At 36.5% G+C, this 21388-nt stretch overlaps 1 protein-coding gene across 6 annotated transcripts in view; it reads right to left on the reverse strand.

Moving 5' to 3' along the window:
- Window positions 1-13392: 13392 nt before the first annotated feature.
- The window catches only part of LOC142303207 (protocadherin gamma-B1-like), a 184571-nt gene continuing 176575 nt past the window's right edge, over window positions 13393-21388 (reverse strand). For all 6 annotated transcript variants that reach the window (XM_075344405.1, XM_075344410.1, XM_075344409.1 and 3 more), the window contains exon 2: window positions 13393-13569. In XM_075344405.1, the coding sequence (XP_075200520.1) occupies window positions 13516-13569 (54 nt within the window). In that variant the 3' untranslated portion in view covers window positions 13393-13515. The remainder of the gene's footprint in view (window positions 13570-21388) is intronic.

Consider the following 21388-nt stretch of genomic DNA (forward strand, 5'->3'; position numbering starts at 1 on the left):
TATTACTGCTCAGAGGAGGGGATCCACCATCATAAGCTGTCACTTGAATTACAAATTCTTTTAGCTGCTCATAGTCAAATGTTCTCTGTGCATAGACAACTCCACTTTCTATATTAATGGAAAGATAGGATGAAAATGAAAGGTTTTCTGTACTGGAGGTAGAAATGGAGTAAATTATTTTAGCATTATCTCCGGTATCGGGATCGGATGCTTGTACAGTATATATTGAGGCTCCTGGTAAATTGTTCTCAGGTACATAGGTGACAAATTTGGGTTTAAGAAACATTGGTGGATTGTCATTAACATCTGAGATCTCCAATGTGAGGGTCCTTTTACTAGACAGCGGTGGAGATCCTCTGTCTGTAGCTACAATTGAAATATTATAAGAAGACATTCGCTCTCTGTCCATTTCGCTCGAAGTGACAATTCTATAGTAGCTGTCATCTGATAAGACAAAACTGAATGATGATTCTTCTATAAGTTTGCAGTCCACTTCTCCATTTTCCCCAGAATCTTGGTCATGAACTTCGATTAGCGCCACCACTGTACCTGGTGCAGCGTCCTCAGGTATAGGAGTAGATAATGATGTGATGGATATCTCTGGTGGATTATCATTTACATCCATAACTTCGATCAATACTTTACAATGTGCCACCAGACCTCCTCCATCCTTTGCTTGCAAGGACAGTTCATAATTTCTAACTAATTCAAAATCCAACTTATTGTTTGTTATAATGTTGCCACTTATAGGATGAATACTGAATGCTCCTGTATAATGTATATTGCCAGAGGTTTTACTGAAGGAATATGTAATTTCTGAATACAGACCTTCATCTTTATCATTTGCACCTATGGTAACTATAGTAGTATTTACCGGAATGTCCTCATTTACACTGACTTTATATACTGACTGTGTGAATATTGGGAAATTATCATTAACATCAGTGACAATGATCCTTATTAAGGCAGTTCCAGATCTCACAGGTTTGCCTCCATCCAGAGCTGTTAGTATGAGCTCATGGTGACTCTGTGTCTCTCTGTCTAATGGTTTCTCTAGAATGAGCTCTAGAAATGTACTTCCATCTGGATTTCTGTCCTCACTCAGAGTAAAATACTGATTATCACTGAGCTTATATGTCTGTACAGAATTAGAACCAATATCTGGATCTTCTGCATTTTGCAAAACAAATCTGGTCCCTGCTGATGTTAATTCAATTGTTTCCAATGTGAAAACATCAGGGACAAATAATGGAGCATTATCATTTATATCCTGAATTTCTACTCTAACCCTGAAAACAGTTAAAGGATTTTCAACCACAGCATCAAATGTTAAGTAGCAAGTGGCTTTTGCCCCACACAATGTCTCTCTGTCCATCCTGTCCTTAACATAGAGATTCCCATTATCTAAACTAACATAGAAATATTTCTCTGCTGATCTGGATACAATCTTTAGTTTTCTAGAAGAGAGCTGTTTAATATCTAATCCAAGGTCATCTGCAATATTTGCAATAACAGAGTCTTTCCTCATTTCTTCTACAATGGAATAATGAATCTGACCAGAGACTGAATGACATAGACAGGACAATAAGGTAAATATTACTTGCCATCTGAGTCCTTTGTCTTCATGTTTATGAGATTCCAAAACAGTCATTGCAGCATTTAAAATATCCTAGAAATTGTAAAGCTGCTAACAACAATAATCCACTGTCCAAGAGAAATATCCGGGATGAATCTTGTCTTTTTACTGAGAATATTGATATTAAGAAAGGTTAATTTGCTCAGGAGAGACAGAAGAAAATGGAGGTTCTTCCTCTTGCAGATATGGAGTGTATGAGAGTGATGAATATCCCTGTGTATTTCCAGTTCTTCACTTTTCTCGATACTGGTTAAACAGCGGCGCTGTGAGGTAGAACTGAGGAACTGCATGCTTGGATTTTATTTATATGTATAGTATATAAAAAGGGTTTACAATCACGTTATACAATCTATCATGTTTACCTACATGTCTATCTGTCTGTCCATCCATCCGTCCGTCTGTCTAATCATTGCATTTATATTGTAATTAGTATATATATATATATATATATATATATATATATATATATATATATATATATATATAGTAATTAGTTACAAAAAGGTTTTGTTAATTAGAAAATATTAAGTGGAATGACATTAAACATATGTGCTATTCTTTAAAATAGATTAACACTTTTTGTGCATGACAGCAAAGAATAGGTTTTCTTTATTAATACAGCCCAGTTGATTTTCCCTATTGAGGGCGTCCACTTCCAATCAGTCCCAGTTAACAATAATTTTAATTTTGATGGAAAATGCCCATCTATGAGTTATGTAAATGGGAATAAATTTATTTTGCATGTAGTGTGTTATTTCCTCTTCTGTTGCTGCATTAAAAAGGGGTTGCCAAGATGACTTTTAACTTTTACATTCTTTTCACATTTTGCTGAGAAATTCAGTATATAAAGTAGCCATTTTATAACTAAATTCTATATGTAGCATGTCTTTATTTATTAATGATATTTATAAAAGGCTATGCAAGGGAAGCAGTATTAGTTAAAGGGGTTGTACGTCTTTAATCATTTTTTTCAAAGAGGTAGTCTGTGCTCAATCACCAGGATTTTCGTATATAAACTAAAGCTGATTCTACTGTATACATACCTTTAGTTGTCAGCTCGGATGTATAGTTTTTTAAACACAAGCATGTAAAGTTTGGAAAATGTACAGACAGCTGTTTGATTGGCAGAAGCTGCTGAGTATCTGATAGCTGAGGTGGGTTTTGATAGTAATTCCCACCCCCCTGCCTGTTGTTCTTCCCCCTATCTTTTATTTATGCTAATTCTATTATAGAAGCTTTTTACTACTGGTTGTAGCTAAATCAAAGTGGCTAGAAGGACCTTGCTGATGTCATACGCATGTGACCAGGAGGGGCGGGGCCTCAGCTAAGATAGCTGATACCAGGAAGCAACATTATTTTTCTGTTGGCTTAAGCACCGTCCCTTCTGGAAACAAGGATATGATGCCAGTAAGGTCATTCTAGCCACTTTGATTTACCACAACCATTTAGTAAAAGCTTTTATAATGGAATTAGCATAAATACAAAGATAGGGAAAGTAACAACAGGTAAGGGGGCGGTAATCAAAACCCATCCCAGCTATTAGCTGATCGGCAGCTGCTGCCAATCAAAAAGCTGTACATTTCACAAACATTACTTGCTTGTATTTCAAAACCTATACATCCTAGCTGACAGCTAAAGGTATGTATAGAATCAGCATGATAGTGTGATGCCACTGGACTATCAGGTCGTCACAGGGTATTGCACAATCTGCGCTCCCATGCAGTATCCACCTCCTTCTTGATTTTGGGTCCCCAATCAAATGGTGTTACCTACATCAGCTAATCAAACCCTAGATACACCCCGCACCACACCCACCAAACACACCAGTGGACGGTTTGAGTGGAATAGAGTCACCCACCTGGGAGGGTTGGAGAAGGGAGGTGAGGGGTGTCAGTTGGAGAGTTCAGTATGAGAGGTGAAAGTGAGAGGAGGTCAGGAGCAGGGCTACTGGGAAACAATCTAGGTAGCAGACGATGGTCTGGCCCTAGAGTAGCTGGACCCCCGGTCACAGGGGGTCATGGCAAGGGGCACAGATTTGTCGAGGAGGACAGCCGGCGGCCTTGCACCATCACTGGGCTGAGACCAAGGCACAACGGGGTACGTGGACACTAGGTAGGGGAGTAGCTTCAGGCAACCTGATAATTTCCCCGAGGAGAACGGAGTCTTCAAGAGGCGTTCCCACATGCTCCAAAATCGGGGTACTAGCACAACGAGGGGGATAGGACTTTCCACTCAAAACGGTCCAGAAAATCCCAAGTGTGAACCCTGAGAGCAAGCCTTCACACTTAGCCATAGTGGGGAGCGGGACCCGGCAAGTTTCACACTATCGAAACCATCAAAGAAGTAAACTGAGTGCCAGGAGGCAGGTCACGGATCACCAGGCAGCACCATTTGGGACAGGACCTGAGCTAAGCTCCCCTCAGCAGCAGTGGTGTCCAGAGACTTGCTTGACCAGTTTCCAGTGTCAGCTTAATGGACTGAGTGAGTACCACAGTGACCCCCTTGCATCCGACGGCACTCCCCTACCATCACCAAGCCCCGGGGTATTCCCCCCTATCCATAGAGGGTCACAACACCTGACTGTCCCATTCCATCATCCCCGGGTACTCCCAACTGCAGCGGTGGTACAACTAAATTACCACATACCACGGGTAGCGTCACGAACTTTGAAAAATCCCTTGTACATATACCCCCTTCATTTGAGAGGCCGCACGACCCCCGGGTCCGGAGACCGTCGAGCCACTGTGAACCCGGATTTGAGCAGCTCAGCTGCTGGCACGAGGGCAGCACAATAGCGCCAGTATATCACTGGCTTTAGGTATATAGGAAAATCCTGGTGATTGGTGTGCTTTAATATTGATGACCTACCCTTTTAATATCTCATCAATAATACAGCAGTGTGGGTCCAAGACTTTACACCTCCTCTGATCAGCTTCAATAGTGTCTGGATTTAATCAGTTTACAGAGCCAGAAACAGCTCAGTGTTGCAGCTTTGCTTTTTTTCAATCCCGTAGGTAAATCTAAGTAATTTATGAGAGTATAAAGCGAAAATAAACTTATATAACCCTAATTGTTTTAAAAGTGATAATATATGGGTATTAGAAAAGTTTAAAAAAAATGAGAGACAAGTGCACATAGAGTGATACAGTACTGGGTAGAGATTGTTAGGGGGAAGTGAGGGGGTGGTTACCTGACCAGGTTGCTCAAGTCACAACCCAATTAAATGCAAATAGAGAATACAGCTGCTACTATTAGAAATAAAGTGAACAGATGTAGCTTATTTCTAACATCACTTTATTTCTAACATTACATTTTATTTACTCTATTTTTCCATTTGTTAATCATTTGTTTCCCAGCATAAGCATTAGTACATGATCAGCACCATACTTATTGAGTGCAGGGTGAGACACTTATCCAAACATCACCTGCAGGTAACTTTACATTTGAGTTTTCTCACAATGGATAGTGTGGTAGTCTCTAAATACTATTTTATTATCCCTTGCTTTCATTTGACAGGTGCTCACGTGGACCCTGTCCACTACCTGCAGCATCCTCATGATTCACGTTCTCCAGTTAATTAAATACATTTATTTGAATTTATTTATCCAATGTCACCTTTCTGTCCCTTTTTTGAGCACCAGTGTTTCACTTATATAGAAATAGCAGTCACATTTTGGCTTTGGTGCCTGACTGGGCCAAAAACACTATATGCTACATAGGAAGATACCAGAATTATAACTCGCACCTGGTTGCTTTATTACAGGTTTGTGTTATGTGGTGTTCGGGTTTCAACTTGCTGGGTGTCATTGCGGCGTCGGACTCTCTTCACACCGCAGAGCCTGACAAGCAACCTGAGATCTCTTAGTTGTTCAGCCTGACCTGGGCATGGGCTGTTTTTAGCTTCACTACTCTCCAGTCCTGCAGGAGGTAATTCCTGCTGGCATGTGAACTGTTGCTTGGAGCTCAGGCTGTTAATGACCACTCACAGCCACCTTCAGCTTTTATAAGACATTGGATTCAGTTGCTCATTGCTGAATATAGCTCCAGCATTGCTTCAGCGATAATGGTCCTATTGTAGTGATCCAGAGCCTGGTCATCTGTCGCGAAGTGATGAAATATACTGTTGTTAGTTACTTTCCTCAGTGTGTTTTATTTCAACCTGGGTTCGTATTGTCTCTCCCTTGTGGCTGATTGCAGTGTTCTTGTGTTTTGGTTCTCCCCCTGTCTGTGTTATTTTTGGGATTTGCTTCTCCAGTCCTGGCCCTCTCCTAGGGTGGGGGAGGGGGATTAGATTAGGATTCAGAGAGGAGTTAGCATTACCATGGCAGCCCAGGCCTAGCTACCATCAAGCTTACCTCTGGGATAAGAGATAGAGCAGGGTCCCTAGATTGAGGGCAAGTGTAGAGGTCATTTTCCCTGTGACAGTTTGACAGTTAGGCCCAGAAGCATCAAGTGACTGAAAATACTGTACGTTCTATTTTATTCAATCAGAAGATCCATGATTATGTCTTCCATTTTAATTTGCATATGGTTAATAGTTAATATAGAGAGTTAATAAACAAGAGGCACTCCCAGATAAATTGAAAACATGATTTTTTTTAAGGTACCTACCACACAGCGGCAAATACCACTTATTACAGATGGCCAGTAATGATGCTTAATCATTAGCATACCAACAGCTATCCCTGACTTGTGAAGCCAGAGCCAGATATCTTGTAAATTTGTTAATTTTATGTGTTAGTTACTGACGAAGGTCATACATTGAACGAAACTGCTCTGAATATGAAATAATAAAAAAATTCACGTTTTTCAATTTATCTGGGAGTGCCTTGTGCTTATTAACTGGAAACAGAGTTACAGCCATGCAGAGACCTTGCTCTAATCCCCCAATCCCTTTTACCATCACTTTGAAGGACCAGATTTGGGTCCCAATAGACTTATATTGGGACCAGCATCCGGCCAGATATCTGAGATTAATTCTGGGCCCGATCCATTTTTTTTTTACCAGGTTGGACTCACCAATCCTGGATATCTGCAAGTCCGCCCATCAGAAATAATAACACAAAATAGTGAGAAGAAAAAAATCTAGAAAATCACTGTTAGTCTAATAACTATACAATCAGTGAGGCATTAATGGGTCACCAATGCCTCTAGAATTTACATGTATAGATAGGTGAGTTTTTTAAATTTTGAATTATCTGAATTTTCCCTCAAATATCAATTTGGGGTGAATAAAGCCAGTAATTGCTCTCTTACTCTCCTATAAAATTTGTCCTAGGAGAAAAAGGGTACAGAAAAAGAAAGAGATTAAAATAGTGTTTTACAGACTGAGACTATCACTCCCATTTTTGCTACTAGTACTCCACCATCAAATTATTCCTTTATATCTCTAGGTGCAAAAAGATGGTCGCTCTGACCTCCGCCAATTCTGTCATAAGTTGTTGTAGATACCAACACATTAAAGGGCATGTGCTTCATACCTTGAAAGTCAACTCCATTTTCACTGGAGTCTTTATCATAATATTGCTTGCAATCTATTACAGAATCAGATTTTAAACCCTCAGTAACTGGTCAGGAAAATGAGGTGACAGATATCTTGGGAATAATGATTTACCAACTTTGTCAAATTTTCTTGCTCAATTCAACTTTACTACTTAACTCTCCAGCAACCCAACTACATGCTGCAAGCCATTTGGTCCTCTTTTTCCACTGTCACGCTCTGAATCTCTGCCATCTTTACTATAAGCGAGGGTTTACTCCTGATTACTATGCATTGTAAGGCTGTGCCACAAGTCATGACATTACAATGTTTCAGCCCTTAAGAAAGTTGTGATAAAAAGTAAAACTGGGAGCGCATGTGAAGAGTCTCAAGGTTAGCGGTGAGACCATTAATTAAAACTGGTCACCTGATGTGGTTGTGTAGCCCTCGCACAACCACGGTAAAAGACGAGAGTAAATTGTTCCACTGCCAGGGAGTTTGTCCGTGAGAACCTTCCAGGGAAACGGATTCTTGTGTGACTGATCTAGCAGCGGGTAAGTGGAGGGAGTAGGTGTCAATGGTCCTGGTTCTGAGTTAGCCTCCGTTCAAGCAGCTCTTGCCGTGAACCCCCAAAGGGGGAGAAAGTTAAATCAATAAAAGTGAATCACGGTCTAATAGAGCTCTAAGGAGGCCATAAGAATGTAATAATTTAGTAAATTTTATTTATTTTTCTCAAAGCCACAACGCGTTTCGATATACACAATATCTTCATCAGGTGTATATATCCACATGACAAAGATATTGTGTATATCGAAATGCGTTGTGGCTTTGAGAAAAGTAATTAAAATTTACTAAATTATTCCAACCTTATGGCCTCCTTAGCGCTCCATTAGACCGTGATTCCCTTTTATTGACAAGAAAGTTGTAACATCCAAGGCATGATTGTAGCCAGAAGTCCTGTCTTAGAGTGAAAAACATATGTGGCATGCGAAGGAGGAAAGGAAATGAGTGGTCAGCGGGCAGTGAGCTGCAGGGTTAACCAGAGAGGTGAGTGATGAGGTGGATATAAGGTTTATTTTAACATTTTCTTGCCTTAAATGACTATGATTTTGGCGACCTCGTATTTTTTAAAATTAAAAATCTAATTGCAAAGTGCATAACTTCACCATGGAACCATGAATTTTAGGAAATTCGACTGAAACTTCATCCTCTGTGCATCAAACCACTCATCTTTATTGAGGAACATTGTCATTCACATCTATCTAGAAGTTCCACTATTACATTGGAATTGATAATTATGTCTTCTTGCATGTACATTGATCATAAAGTATTCTACCCTCAAAATGTTTTGATTTTCTTTATCTCTATTGTCGTTGGATGAAGAGTATTGTCAATTATAATAAATATTCCCTAAGGTTTTGCTGAAATAATACATGATTTATTCATTGATATCATCCTCTTAGTTGGTTGTGTTTATGAAAATTATTGTAGAATTTATTGCAATATTCTCATTTACACTTATTTTATACATTTCTTGAGTGAATATAGAAAAATATCAATATCATCAACAATAATGATTCTTTTTTAGGTAATGCCTTATCAGATAAGATTTCCTCCAGCCATTGGTTTAAGAAATATTGCATGAATGTGTTGTTTTTTTGTTTAGAGGTTAAAATAAGACAGATCAAAACCCCTCAAAACTAAATTTAATAGAATCCAAAATTTTCAGAAAATTCATAAATAAAACCTGTAGAGTCTCAAAACTTCACATATTGGACATAACTTAATGATAAAGAACTTTTGTAAAATAAATTTGTATAAAAATGTTTTATTATTATATTGTTTTAGCAGAATTTATTTGTACAATTAATACCATTTATCATTAAATCTCAGTGCGTCCATTTTACACATAGAGACTAGCGATGATCGAATACCTCAAATATTCGGCTTCGCAAATATGTGTCGAATAAATCGCCACTATTCGCTAATATTTGATGTGCAATGTAAGTCTATGGGAAACCCCGAATAACAACTATTCGTAACTATTCGGGCTTCCCATAGACTTACATTGCACACCGAATATTCGCATAGCAGCGACCTATTCTGAAAATATTCGTGAAGCCGAATATTTGAGGTATTCGATCATCCCTAATAGAGACCTTTCTAGTTTTTACACAGTTTAATACATTAAAGTTTAACATACACAACAGTAACAAGACTCAAGATTAAGTCTCTACCAGGCAAAGATTTCAAAGCAGACAGGGTTTTGAAGACGTGCTGCTTAAATTCTTTAGAAGGAGCAACAAGAAAGGGGCAATATGAAGACCGTAGACGAAGTTTCCAGCCAAGGAAACTTCATGCAAGAGGAGAAGGACATCTCATGCTTACTTTCCTTCAAAATCAGAAGATGATCAGCAGTGCCATCAGCTCAGAACATTCAGCAACCACGGGACCCAGTTACATCCATCTACTGTTTGGAAATGTCTGGCAATTGGAAGAATTGTGGCAAAACCATACCTTCGTCATGGACACAAGACCAAGTGACTCAACTATGCACAAAAGCAAAGGAAATCAGGTGTAGAAAAATGGGAGTGGGTGCTCTGGACTGATGAGTTAAATTTTAAAATACTCTGTTGTAATAAAAAATACAGATTGTTTGCCAAATGCCTGGAGAGCGGTAAGACAATGAGTGTATCTAGAAGAAGTCATGCTGCTTAAAAGGCAAAGATGTGGTCACACTAAATATTGACCTGATTTTGTTCTCTCTTTATTTTATTTGATAAAAGCTATTAACACTTCTATTTTAAAAGCTTTCTTAATTTGCAGAATTTTTTTCACCTGCCTAAAACTTTGCCAAAATGCTGTATATATATATATATATATATATATATATATATATATATATATATATATATATATATATACATATATACAGTTAGGTCCAGAAATATTTGGACAGTGACACAATTTTCGCGAGTTGGGCTCTGCATGCCACCACATTGGATTTGAAATGAAACCTCTACAACAGAATTAAAGTGCAGATTGTAATGTTTAATTTGAAGGTTTGAACAAAAATATCTGATAGAAATTGTAGGAATTGTACACATTTCTTTACAAACACTCCACATTTTAGGAGGTCAAAAGTAATTGGACAAATAAACCAAACCCAAACAAAATATTTTTATTTTCAATATTTTGTTGTGAATCCTTTGGAGGCAATCACTGCCTTAAGTCTGGAACCCATGGACATCACCAAACGCTGGGTTTCCTCCTTCTTAATGCTTTTCCAGGCCTTTACAGCCACAGCCTTCAGGTCTTGCTTGTTTGTGGGTCTTTCCGTCTTAAGTCTGGATTTGAGCAAGTGAAATGCATGCTCAATTGGGTTAAGATCTGGTGATTGACTTGGCCATTGCAGAATGTTCCACTTTTTTGCACTCATGAACTCCTGGGTAGCTTTGGCTGTATGCTTGGGGTCATTGTCCATCTGTACTATGAAGCGCCGTCCGATCAACTTTGCGGCATTTGGCTGAATCTGGGCTGAAAGTATATCCCGGTACACTTCAGAATTCACCCGGCTACTCTTGTCTGCTGTTATGTTATCAATAAACACAAGTGACCCAGTGCCATGGAAAGCCATGCATGCCCATGCCATCACGTTGCCTCCACCATGTTTTACAGAGGATGTGGTGTGCCTTGGATCATGTGCCGTTCCCTTTCTTCTCCAAACTTTTTTCTTCCCATCATTCTGGTACAGGTTGATCTTTGTCTTATCTGTCCATAGAATACATTTCCAGAACTGAGCTGGCTTCATGAGGTGTTTTTCAGCAAATTTAACTCTGGCCTGTCTATTTTTGGAATTGATGAATGGTTTGCATCTAGATGTGAACCCTTTGTATTTACTTTCATGGAGTCTTCTCTTTACTGTTGACTTAGGGAAAGATACACCTACTTCACTGAGAGTGTTCTGGACTTCAGTTGATGTTGTGAACGGGTTCTTCTTCACCAAAGAAAGTATGCGGCGATCATCCACCACTGTTGTCATCCGTGGACGCCCAGGCCTTTTTGAGTTCCCAAGCTCACCAGTCAATTCCTTTTTTCTCAGAATGTACCCGACTGTTGATTTTGCTACTCCAAGCATGTCTGCTATCTCTCTGATGGATTTTTTCTTTTTTTCAGCCTCAGGATGTTCTGCTTCACCTCAGTTGAGAGTTCCTTAGACCGCATGTTGTCTGGTCACAGCAACAGCTTCCAAATGCAAAACCACACACCTGTAATCAACCCCAGACCTTTTAACTACTTCATTGATTACAGGTTAACGAGGGAGACGCCTTCAGTGTTAATTGCAGCCCTTAGAGTCCCTTGTCCAATTACTTTTGGTCCCTTGAAAAAGAGGAGGCTATGCATTACAGAGCTATGATTCCTAAACCCTTTCTTCGATTTGGATGTGAAAACTCTCATATTGCAGCTGGGAGTGTGCACTTTCAGCCCATATTATATATATAATTGTATTTCTGAACATGTTTTTGTAAACAGCTAAAATAACAAAACTTGTGTCACTGTCCAAATATTTTTGGACCTAACTGTATATATGTATATATATAGATATATAAATATATTAATTACTAATAGTCTTGTTTTTGCATCTCATTTGTGTTTTCTATATTTCCCAGGTAATAAGACACACATATATAAATGTAAAGTGAAAACCCAAGCTTCAAAGTTTATTAATGAAAACAAGAACTTCTCCAGGAATAACACAAAATTCAGGCCACTGGATTTCTCCGGGAGTTATGTCCTTCATTCAGTTATTGCAGAATTTCCAGAAAAAACATAATTACAAAATAATTTGGGTAGTATCACTGTTTTTTGCAACAGTTTTACAATAATTTATTTACATATAAAAATTCAGGAAAATTATATTGTGTAAATGTACCAATATGAACCAAATCCTGATGTTGTATAAGGAGATATTTCCATATTGAGCCACAATAAGAAATGAATGCTTGGCATATGATTTCATTTTGTGCCACCACCTCACCCAACATTATAGGGGTATTCCTATCTTCAAGATCCTTTAATTAGATATATAGTAAAGTTTTCCTGATTAGTTACGTTGTTTACCTAATGTGCTGGACATTACAGTAGCTTAAGTATCCATGGTTACAACCTTTAGCAACTAACAAACTAACTGTCACTATATGAGTGATCATTACCATGAATACCTAAGCTGCAATACCTGAACATGAGGTGAGAAACAAGTCTATATGAAGAGAACTATACTACATTTCTAATTGGAAGTATTTGCTAATATAATTATTATACCTGCCACATATTGGGATAGGATCTTGGAGCTTGGACAAACCCTTTAAGGAAAGGACTTTAATATTTGACTAATCAATTCTACATTTATTCTACAGCCAAAAAGGTTGCATTCACATGCATCTGCTGCAACTCACCCGAATCACAATGTTGGATCAAAACTTTAGTCATTTTCAAATTTTGAAATTGTATGCCCAGAAATTTGAGAGTTATGTCACACAAAATAGTTACTAAATTACATTTTCCACATGTCTACTTTACACCAATATAATTTTTTAGACAAAATTATTTTTTGTTAAGAAAGTTAGAAGGTTCAAAGTTTATCAGTAATTTCTCATTTTTCCAACAAAATTTACAAAACCATTTTTTTTAGGGACTACATCATATTTGAAGTGACTTTGAGAGGCCTATGTGACACAAAATACCTAAAATGACACCATTCCGAAAACTACACACCTCACACTGCTCAAAGCCACATCCAAGAAGTTTAATAACTCTTTAGGTTCTTCACAGGAACCAAAGCAATGTGGAAGGAAAGAATGAAAATTTTCCTTTTTTACACAAAAATGTTACTTTAGCCATAAAAGTTTTCATTTTCACAAGTGTATCAGGAAAAATGCACCATAAAATGTATTGTGCAATTTGTCCTGAGTAAGCCTATACCTCATATGTGGTAGAAAATATTTCAATTACAAATGTTTTGTTATACACGTTTATATTTTCTTTCTGTGTATTGGAACAACACAAAAAAGAATTGAGAAAACATTTGACATAATTTCACATAAAACCGCCAAAATGAGCAGGACAAAATTGTTGGCACTCTCAACATATTATTTAGTTGCACACCCTTTGCAATAAATAACTGCAATCAATCACTTCCTTCAACTATCAACAAGCTTCTTACACCTCTCAAGTGGAATTTTGGACTCTTCTTGATAAACTGCTCCAGGCTTTTCATATTTGAAGGTGCCTTCTCCCATCAGCAATTTTAAGATCTCTCCATAGTTGTTCAATGGGATTTAGATCCGGACTCATTGCTAGTCCCTTCAGAACTCTCCAGGACTTTGTTTCCATTAATTTCTTAGTGCTTCATGAAGTATGTTTGGGGTCCTTGTCTTGCTGGAAGATTCATGACCTAGGATGCAAAGACAGCTTTCTGACACTGGGTTCTTCATAGTGACCTAAAACACTTTGGTAATCTTTTGATTTCATGATGTCTTGCACACAGTCAAGGCACCCAGTGCTATAGGCATCAACATAACCTCAAAACATGTTTGAACAGCCACCATATTTCACTGTTGGTACTGTTTTTTTTGTAGGCCTCAATCCATTTATTTAGTTTACTTGCTTATTTAGCACCATTAAATCCACAGTGCTTTACAGAAATCACCATCACTGTCCCCACTGGGGATCAGAACCTACATTTCTTATTAGTCTGGCTTTGGAGTGTGGGAGGAAACTGAAGTAACCAGCAGAAACCCAAGCAAATATGGAGAGAATATACAAACTCCTTGAAGATGTTATCCTTGGTGTGACTCAAGACACCAGCACAGCAAACCAACAGTGCTAAGCACTGAGCCACCATGTTGCCCTCTATGCGCACACTAGGCCTGAATAACATCTTAAAAAGAAATGTATTTTTTTACCAACCATACCAACTAATATGTGTTCGGCTTTGATTTCATAACTCGTTTTGGAAGAATGAAAGCTGCAATGTGATTGGTTGCTATCACTGGTTTGATAAATCAGGGTAAATAAACATAGCAGTCAATTAAATTATAGTGGTAGTAAGTATAGTAGTAAGATAAAAAATATGGCATATAAAATCCTGTAGAGACCCAACTAATTTCAGAATGCTATTCAGTGTCTATCTACCAATCTATCTATCTAAAAACCACCAAAAAACTGAGCTGTGACAAATGTTCAATAAACATGCAACATTACAAGCATGTGAATTGCAGCCTCAAGACTAGAAAAAAAACAAGGAGAAAATTGTAGAAAAAATACCCTGACTATAAATAAATAAATTGCAAGTGCTTAATAAACAGGGTACTTAGTATATAGATTTTTGCAAAAAGGTAAGAAGCTGTCTCACCCCGTCACGGTGTACCCAATCTATCTATCTATCTATCTATCTATCTATCTGCCTATCTATTTGTTTCATATCTCTCAATTCTATCAAGCATTGTTACATTTACCATAACTGATAGTAACGAGAATTCATAAATTCATGATAAAAACACTTAAGGCTGCTTTACACGCAGCGACATCGCTAGCAATGTTGCTAGCGAAAGCACCTTCCCCCGTTGTTTGTGTGTCACGGGCAAATCGCTGCCCGTGACAAACAATCTCGCTCGTACAAATCACACTTACCTTCCTAGCGACGTCGCTGTGGGCAGCGAACAACCTCTTTTTTAAGGGGGAGGTTCGTGCGCCGTCACAGCGATGTCACACAGTGAGCCACCAATAGAAGTGGAGGGGCGGAGACCAGCCACATAAACGACATGCCCACCTCGTTGCCGAAGGACGCAGGAATGCTGTTGTTCGTCGTTCTCGGGGTGTCAAACGTAGCGATGTGTGCTGCCTCAGGAACGACGAACAACCTGCATCCAGCGCGAGCAATGACATTTTGAAAATGAACGACGTGTCAAGGATGAATGATTAGGTGAGTATTTCTGATCGTTAGCGGTCGTTCATTGGTGTCACACGCAACGACGACGTCGCTAATGAGGCCGAGTGTGCGTCACAAATTCCGTGACCCCAGCAATATCTCATTAACGATGTCGCTGCGTGTAAAGAGGCCTTTAGGCTTATAAAAGCAATTCAGAAAACACAACTCTGATAGATCAGTGGTGACATACTTTAGTTTATTTTTATAAGGTTGATTAGATTTTGACTCCTAATTTAAAAATAGAATAGACATAGGCCTTATCATTATTCCATTGAATTCTAAGAAAAACTTGATTATAGACTCCCCCTAATTTCCAGTAGAAGACAACTATCCAAAACCAAAATGACAATTTTTCACCTGTCGTCTTTAGTAGACTCTTAACCAAAAGAATTATGTTTATTGTCACAAATCTGGATAAATAAATATATAAAATAAATACTTAATAATAAATAATACAATTATTTTGACATCTCATTGGTTTCACTATAAACATACTTTATCTTTTATTATTTTTTATCAGATTATCTTTTTATTAAACATTATTTACATACAAATTTTAGATTCTATTTTATTTTTAGTATGTGACCAAATTAAACTTATATCCTACATTAAACAAAATCTTTGAAAAATTTCACTATATCATCGATTAAATTAAGGAAAATCTTTCCTACTTTGGTTCTTTTTACAAAGTACTAATAATGGCCAAACCTGACCACCATAGTACAAGAGTATTTTCCAGGAGTCTATGTTCTGACATAAAAGTGCACCCTAATATAACAGTGAAACAATCGAGGAGAGGACAACCATATATAAAAATTGGGTATATTTTTAAGATATGTTTTTTTGCCACTTTTAAACTATATACATATCCGCATATGGATGACATATAGAGGAATGATTTCTTTTTTGTTTTGCATTGACACTTAAATTAGTAATGTATGTAAAAGTAAGAATACACACTATTAAAATTAATTTAAATATAATGTGGAAATATTTTATAATATAATTTATAAAAAAGTACCTGATCAGTTGGTGATGGTTCATTTAGGCTTTTAGCTCTAAGTCCCGAATCATCAGCATCAATAGATTGTAAACAGGGACATTTTGTTGTGGTTTAACATGAGCAAAGTCATGTTCTGTTGAATCCAAGGCTACACAAACATTATATGAATAGGGAAGGGGTAAACTTCCATCACTATACATGGAGAGCATCCCGGAATCAACTTGAGGATATAGGTTTGTACTTACTGCTCGAAATGTTTGTAAAGATTTAGATCCTTTACACTTTGATGTGATAACTATCATGACAGTGGAGATAAATACCAAGGAAATCAATGACAGTGCAATCACTAGATATAACTGTAAACTTGATTGGGTGTCTTCATTTTCAGCAGGGTTACTGTGTTTTGGTGCAACTTGTTGAATATTATTTGCCACAAAAAGATTTAAGGTAACAGTAGCTGATAGACAAGGATCTCCATTGTCTTTTACCATCACCAGAACCTTGTGCTTCATTGCATCCTTTTCTTGAAATGCCTTGGATGTTCTGATTTCTCCTGTGTGCTCACCGGTAATAAAATATGGCTCTGACATATGAATGAAATGGTAAGAGAGACATGATTTATGTCAAGAGTCTGCATCCACTGCAAGCACTTTTGTTAGTAATGATTTTGGTTTAGATGTGATGGAGACCATTTCATATACATCTATCCCTCTGTTTTCTACTGATGGGTATAAAAATGTTGCACTATTATCATTCTGATCAATTATATGAATAATCAAGTTGCATTATTTTCCAATGAGGGAGATCCATTGTCTTTTGCATTTACTTCCATTTGAAACCCCTTATTCTGCTCATAATCAAATGATCGTTGGATGTAAAAGTACTCCCGTCTCTATATTAATGGAAAAATAAGATGACATAGATGGATCTGTATTTTTGGCTGAAATTGTATAAATAATTTTTGCATTGTCCCCTGTATCACGATCTATAGCTTTTACGCTGTATATAGATGCTCCAGGTAAATTGTTCTCTGGAATGTATGCAATGTATGTAGACTTAATAAACATTGGCCGGTTATCATTTACATCTGAAATCTCCAATCTTATTGTCCTTTTATTGGATAAAGAAAGAGATCCCTGGTCGGTTGCCATGATTGTGATGTTATACTGGTCCTGCTGCTCTTTGTCTAGAGATATACTTGTAGTTAATTTATAATAATTGTCAGATGACAACTTCAAATTGAAAGGTACAATTTCAATAATTTCACAGTCAATCTCGCCATTGACTCCGGTATCTTGGTCATGTACTTCAATCAGAGGTATCATTGTCCCTGGCTTGGCATCTTCAGAAATTGGAGATTGTCACAAATTAATAACTATCTCTGGGATATTGTCATTTATATCTCTAACTTCTATTAATACCTCACAGTGAGTTACAAAAACTCCATCCTTTGCATGCACAGATAATTCATAAATTTTTGTCACTTCAAAATCCAAATTTCCATTTGTTTTAATATCTCCATTTATAGGGTTAATTATAAATATACCAGTATGATGGATGTTATCTGCAGTTTTACTGAAGGAATATGTAATTTGAGTATTGAAACCTTCATCGTTAACTGTGGCATTAACATTGACTATAGTAGTGTTGATAGGTATATCTTCTTGTACGCTGACTTTGTAAATCTCAGTTCCAAACGGGAAATTATCATTAGCATCAATAACGATAACACTTATTAAAATGGTTCCAGATCTCATAGGAGTCCCTCCATCCACAGCTGTTAAAGTTAAAATGTGGGTTTTTTTCTATCTTTCGATCTAAGGGTTTCTCCAAAACCAGTTCTGGAAATTTACTGCCATCTGCTCTTATCCTTTCCCCTAATATGAAATACTGATTATCACTGAGTCTATATGTCTGCTCTGAATTAACACCAGTATCTGGATTTTCTGCATTTTGTAAAGCAAATTTGGTTCCTGGTAAAGTTGATTCTATAATTTCTATATAAAATATCTCAAGGTAAAATCTGGGGGAATTGCCATTAATATCCTGAATTTCAACTTTGATTTTAAATATATTAAAAGGATTTTCAATCACAGCATCAAATGTTAAGTGGCAGGAAGTTTCTGTCCCACAAATTGTCTCTCTGTCAATCCTGTCCTTGATAAACAGATTTCCAGTTGCCAGACTTATATAGAAATATCTCTCTGTAGCTCTGGATACAATCCTCAGTTATTTAGAAGAGAGCTGCTTAATATCTAATCAAAGGTCATCTGCAATATTTGCTATAACAGAGTCTTTCCTCATTTCTTCTACAATGCAATAATGAATCTGACCAGAGATTGAAGGTCAAAGCCAAGAAAATAAGATAGAAAATGTTACTTGCCATATGAGTCCATGGTTTGTCTGTCGACGAAGATTCATTTCTGTCAGCTTTTGTATTATCCAAAAGGTTTAATTTCAATAATTCATATAAAACCCTGAATAAATAGCAAAGGAATGTTGTGTTTTGCTGAAGAGAATATCCAGAAAATGGCTGTCTGTTTTTGCAGATCTGCTGTTTGTGATATCTGAAAGCACCAAGGATTTTCATGCCTTGTATTATTCTTCTTATTGGTCAAATAGCAGCGCTCAGAGGTAAAAATTAGGAACTACAATTGTGAGAATTTATTTTGAAAATATTGTTGAATTCTAATTTAAACAAATGTATGTCTGCTCTTATTAAAATGTTTTTAACATATATCATATTGCTTTCGATGACTAAAAACAGTTTTACTCATAACTGTATATTTATGTAAAGTATTGTTTTCAATTTGTTATATCTTTGACTTCTGCAATTTGTAATTTGTTTTAAAATTTAAAATGACAAACTAATTGTAACTCTGAAGCAGCTATAAAAATTAAAGTTAATGGAAAATATAGAGATTTAGATAGTAAAATTATTATTATTATTTATTATTATAGCGCCATTTATTCCATGGCGCTTTACAAGTGAGATAAGTATGAAAGTAGCTTACTAAAGATTTTAAATGAACAAAATATAAACACAATATATCACTCATTTTATTGCCTTGAAAACATATATTTTCACTAAGCATTTTAAATAATATTCTTGATTTTTTTTATAATAAAATGTGTTTATAAAGCAGAAACCTTTTTATAAGGATTTTTTCATAGTCAAAGTAATACTTTATATCAAGGGCCCAATAAAGTTATGCTTTAATTGAATTGAGGATTGAACATTTATGATTGATTTTAAAAATATGTATCTCTGTAATAGCTTTACATATATATATACTGTATATATATATATATATATATATATATATATATATATATATATATATATATAAAATTGTGCATATTAAGTAGATATACATTCCAATAGTCAAACATATATTTTCAAGGGTTCAAGTCAATTAAAGCATTAACTTTATTGGTCACTTTCTGTAAACTGTTATCCCTAGTATATGTGTAACAAATGAATTAATCTTTTGAAATTTTAACTTTGCCAGCCTTGCAATTTGTCCTAAAAAATAGATTTGTGGTGAATATATTCTCCATGAATATCAATACTGCAAAGCATCTAATTACTCAGAAAAGCCATGTATAACATTCAGAAGTGTACTAAGATCGTATTAGACCCATTTTGAGCCAATTAATGTAAAAACAGCCTTAGCAATGTCAAAGTGATCTCATCTTTTTTTGGCTTGAAGAAAATGGATGATAACCGATGATAACCAGCAGCCTATTTAACAACACAATGCACAATGCAAGAGACTTGGTAGACTATTTAAGTTGCAAATCTGCAACAGACCTTTACATATCGGTGGCATGTACTCGTGTAATATTGTGCTACTACAACAAGCCCCTGATGAAGGCTTTCATGCTGAAACACGTGTAGGGACGGACGACAGCACCAGCAGGAGGAGATGCCACTAGGTAACTTATCAATAGATCTAGTTTATTTATACCTTTAAATATTCTTCTGTCTATCTGCAATTTGTACTCTTTGTCCTGCTCTAATCCTGACAGAGTTTCTCAATGTACATTTGTGCTTTATACTTTAATACTCTCACTTAACCTCTGGCAGCATGGAGTAGGGCTATATACATTTTGTATAGCCAAGTCTTTCATTGTATTTCTACTCCCTGCTGTTTTTTGCTGGTCACTTGTTAGTCACCTTGCTTTTAAATCCTTTTAATTAACCTCAATAAAATTTATATTTTACTGACTATTTGCTTTGTATTTTGGTCATTTCAACAAGGAGATGTGCAGAAAAAATTAGATACACAGTTCTTATTACATTTCTTGATTATGGATATTTTTCTTTTGTCTTAAAAAAAAGAATGACTTGCCCAATCCAAACTAGGAAGAACTCTTTCTGTGAGAAGCAAGTCTTGTGTTCTTCATATATCAGTAGCAAAATTAGGACACAAGAAAATTTACCAGTTCACCACGTGGAAGTTTTCCAATTTTGTTTTTATTTTTTTCCTCCCCTTCTTCAAAGAGGCATAACTTTTTTTATCTTTCTGTCAACGAAGCCATAGGACTTGTTTTTTTACAAGACAAATTGTACTTTTAAATGAAATTATTCATTTTACCACATAATGTACTAGAAAACCGTATAAAAAAATCAAAGTGCAAAGAAATTGCAAAGGAAGTGCAATTCCACAATTGTTGTTTTTTTTTTATTTACCATGTTCACTATTTTGCAAAATTTAGCTGGCAGTGTGATTCTCCATGTAGGAACAAGCTCGTACGTACCAAACATACTGTATACAGTTTTCTTTTATTCAATGTTGAAAAAAAATCAGAAATTAATCCCCCTAAAATGGCGCATTTTCTGAGATCCTTAACGTTCTCAAGTTTATGGATCTTGGGCTGTGTGATAGCTGATTGTTTGTGCCCTTAGCTAATGTTTTTTATAACCTCTTATTGCATTTCATTGCAATGTTGCGGCAGCCAAAAAACAAAATTCTGCACTTCATAATATACGTGTATTTTTTATTTTTAGAATTTTATTTTCAATGGGGCAAAAGGTGTGTTATTTGAAGTTATGTTTTTTGTTTTTTTTTTCAGATTTTGTAAAATCTTTTCCCCTTTTTAATGTATTAACTAGTTTTCTTAGGGGAGATGAAGCTGAGATTTGCCGATTGCTTGTGCCATACAAATCAGGGCATCAGCACTGCTATTGTACAGCACAAATTCTGTCTCCCTTTTCTCAGCTGGCATTCACAGAAACTACATCATAACAGAAACAGAGGTCATCAGTTGACCCCC

Source organism: Anomaloglossus baeobatrachus, chromosome 4 (genome assembly GCF_048569485.1).
Source record: "Anomaloglossus baeobatrachus isolate aAnoBae1 chromosome 4, aAnoBae1.hap1, whole genome shotgun sequence".
Taxonomy (NCBI): domain Eukaryota; kingdom Metazoa; phylum Chordata; class Amphibia; order Anura; family Aromobatidae; genus Anomaloglossus; species Anomaloglossus baeobatrachus.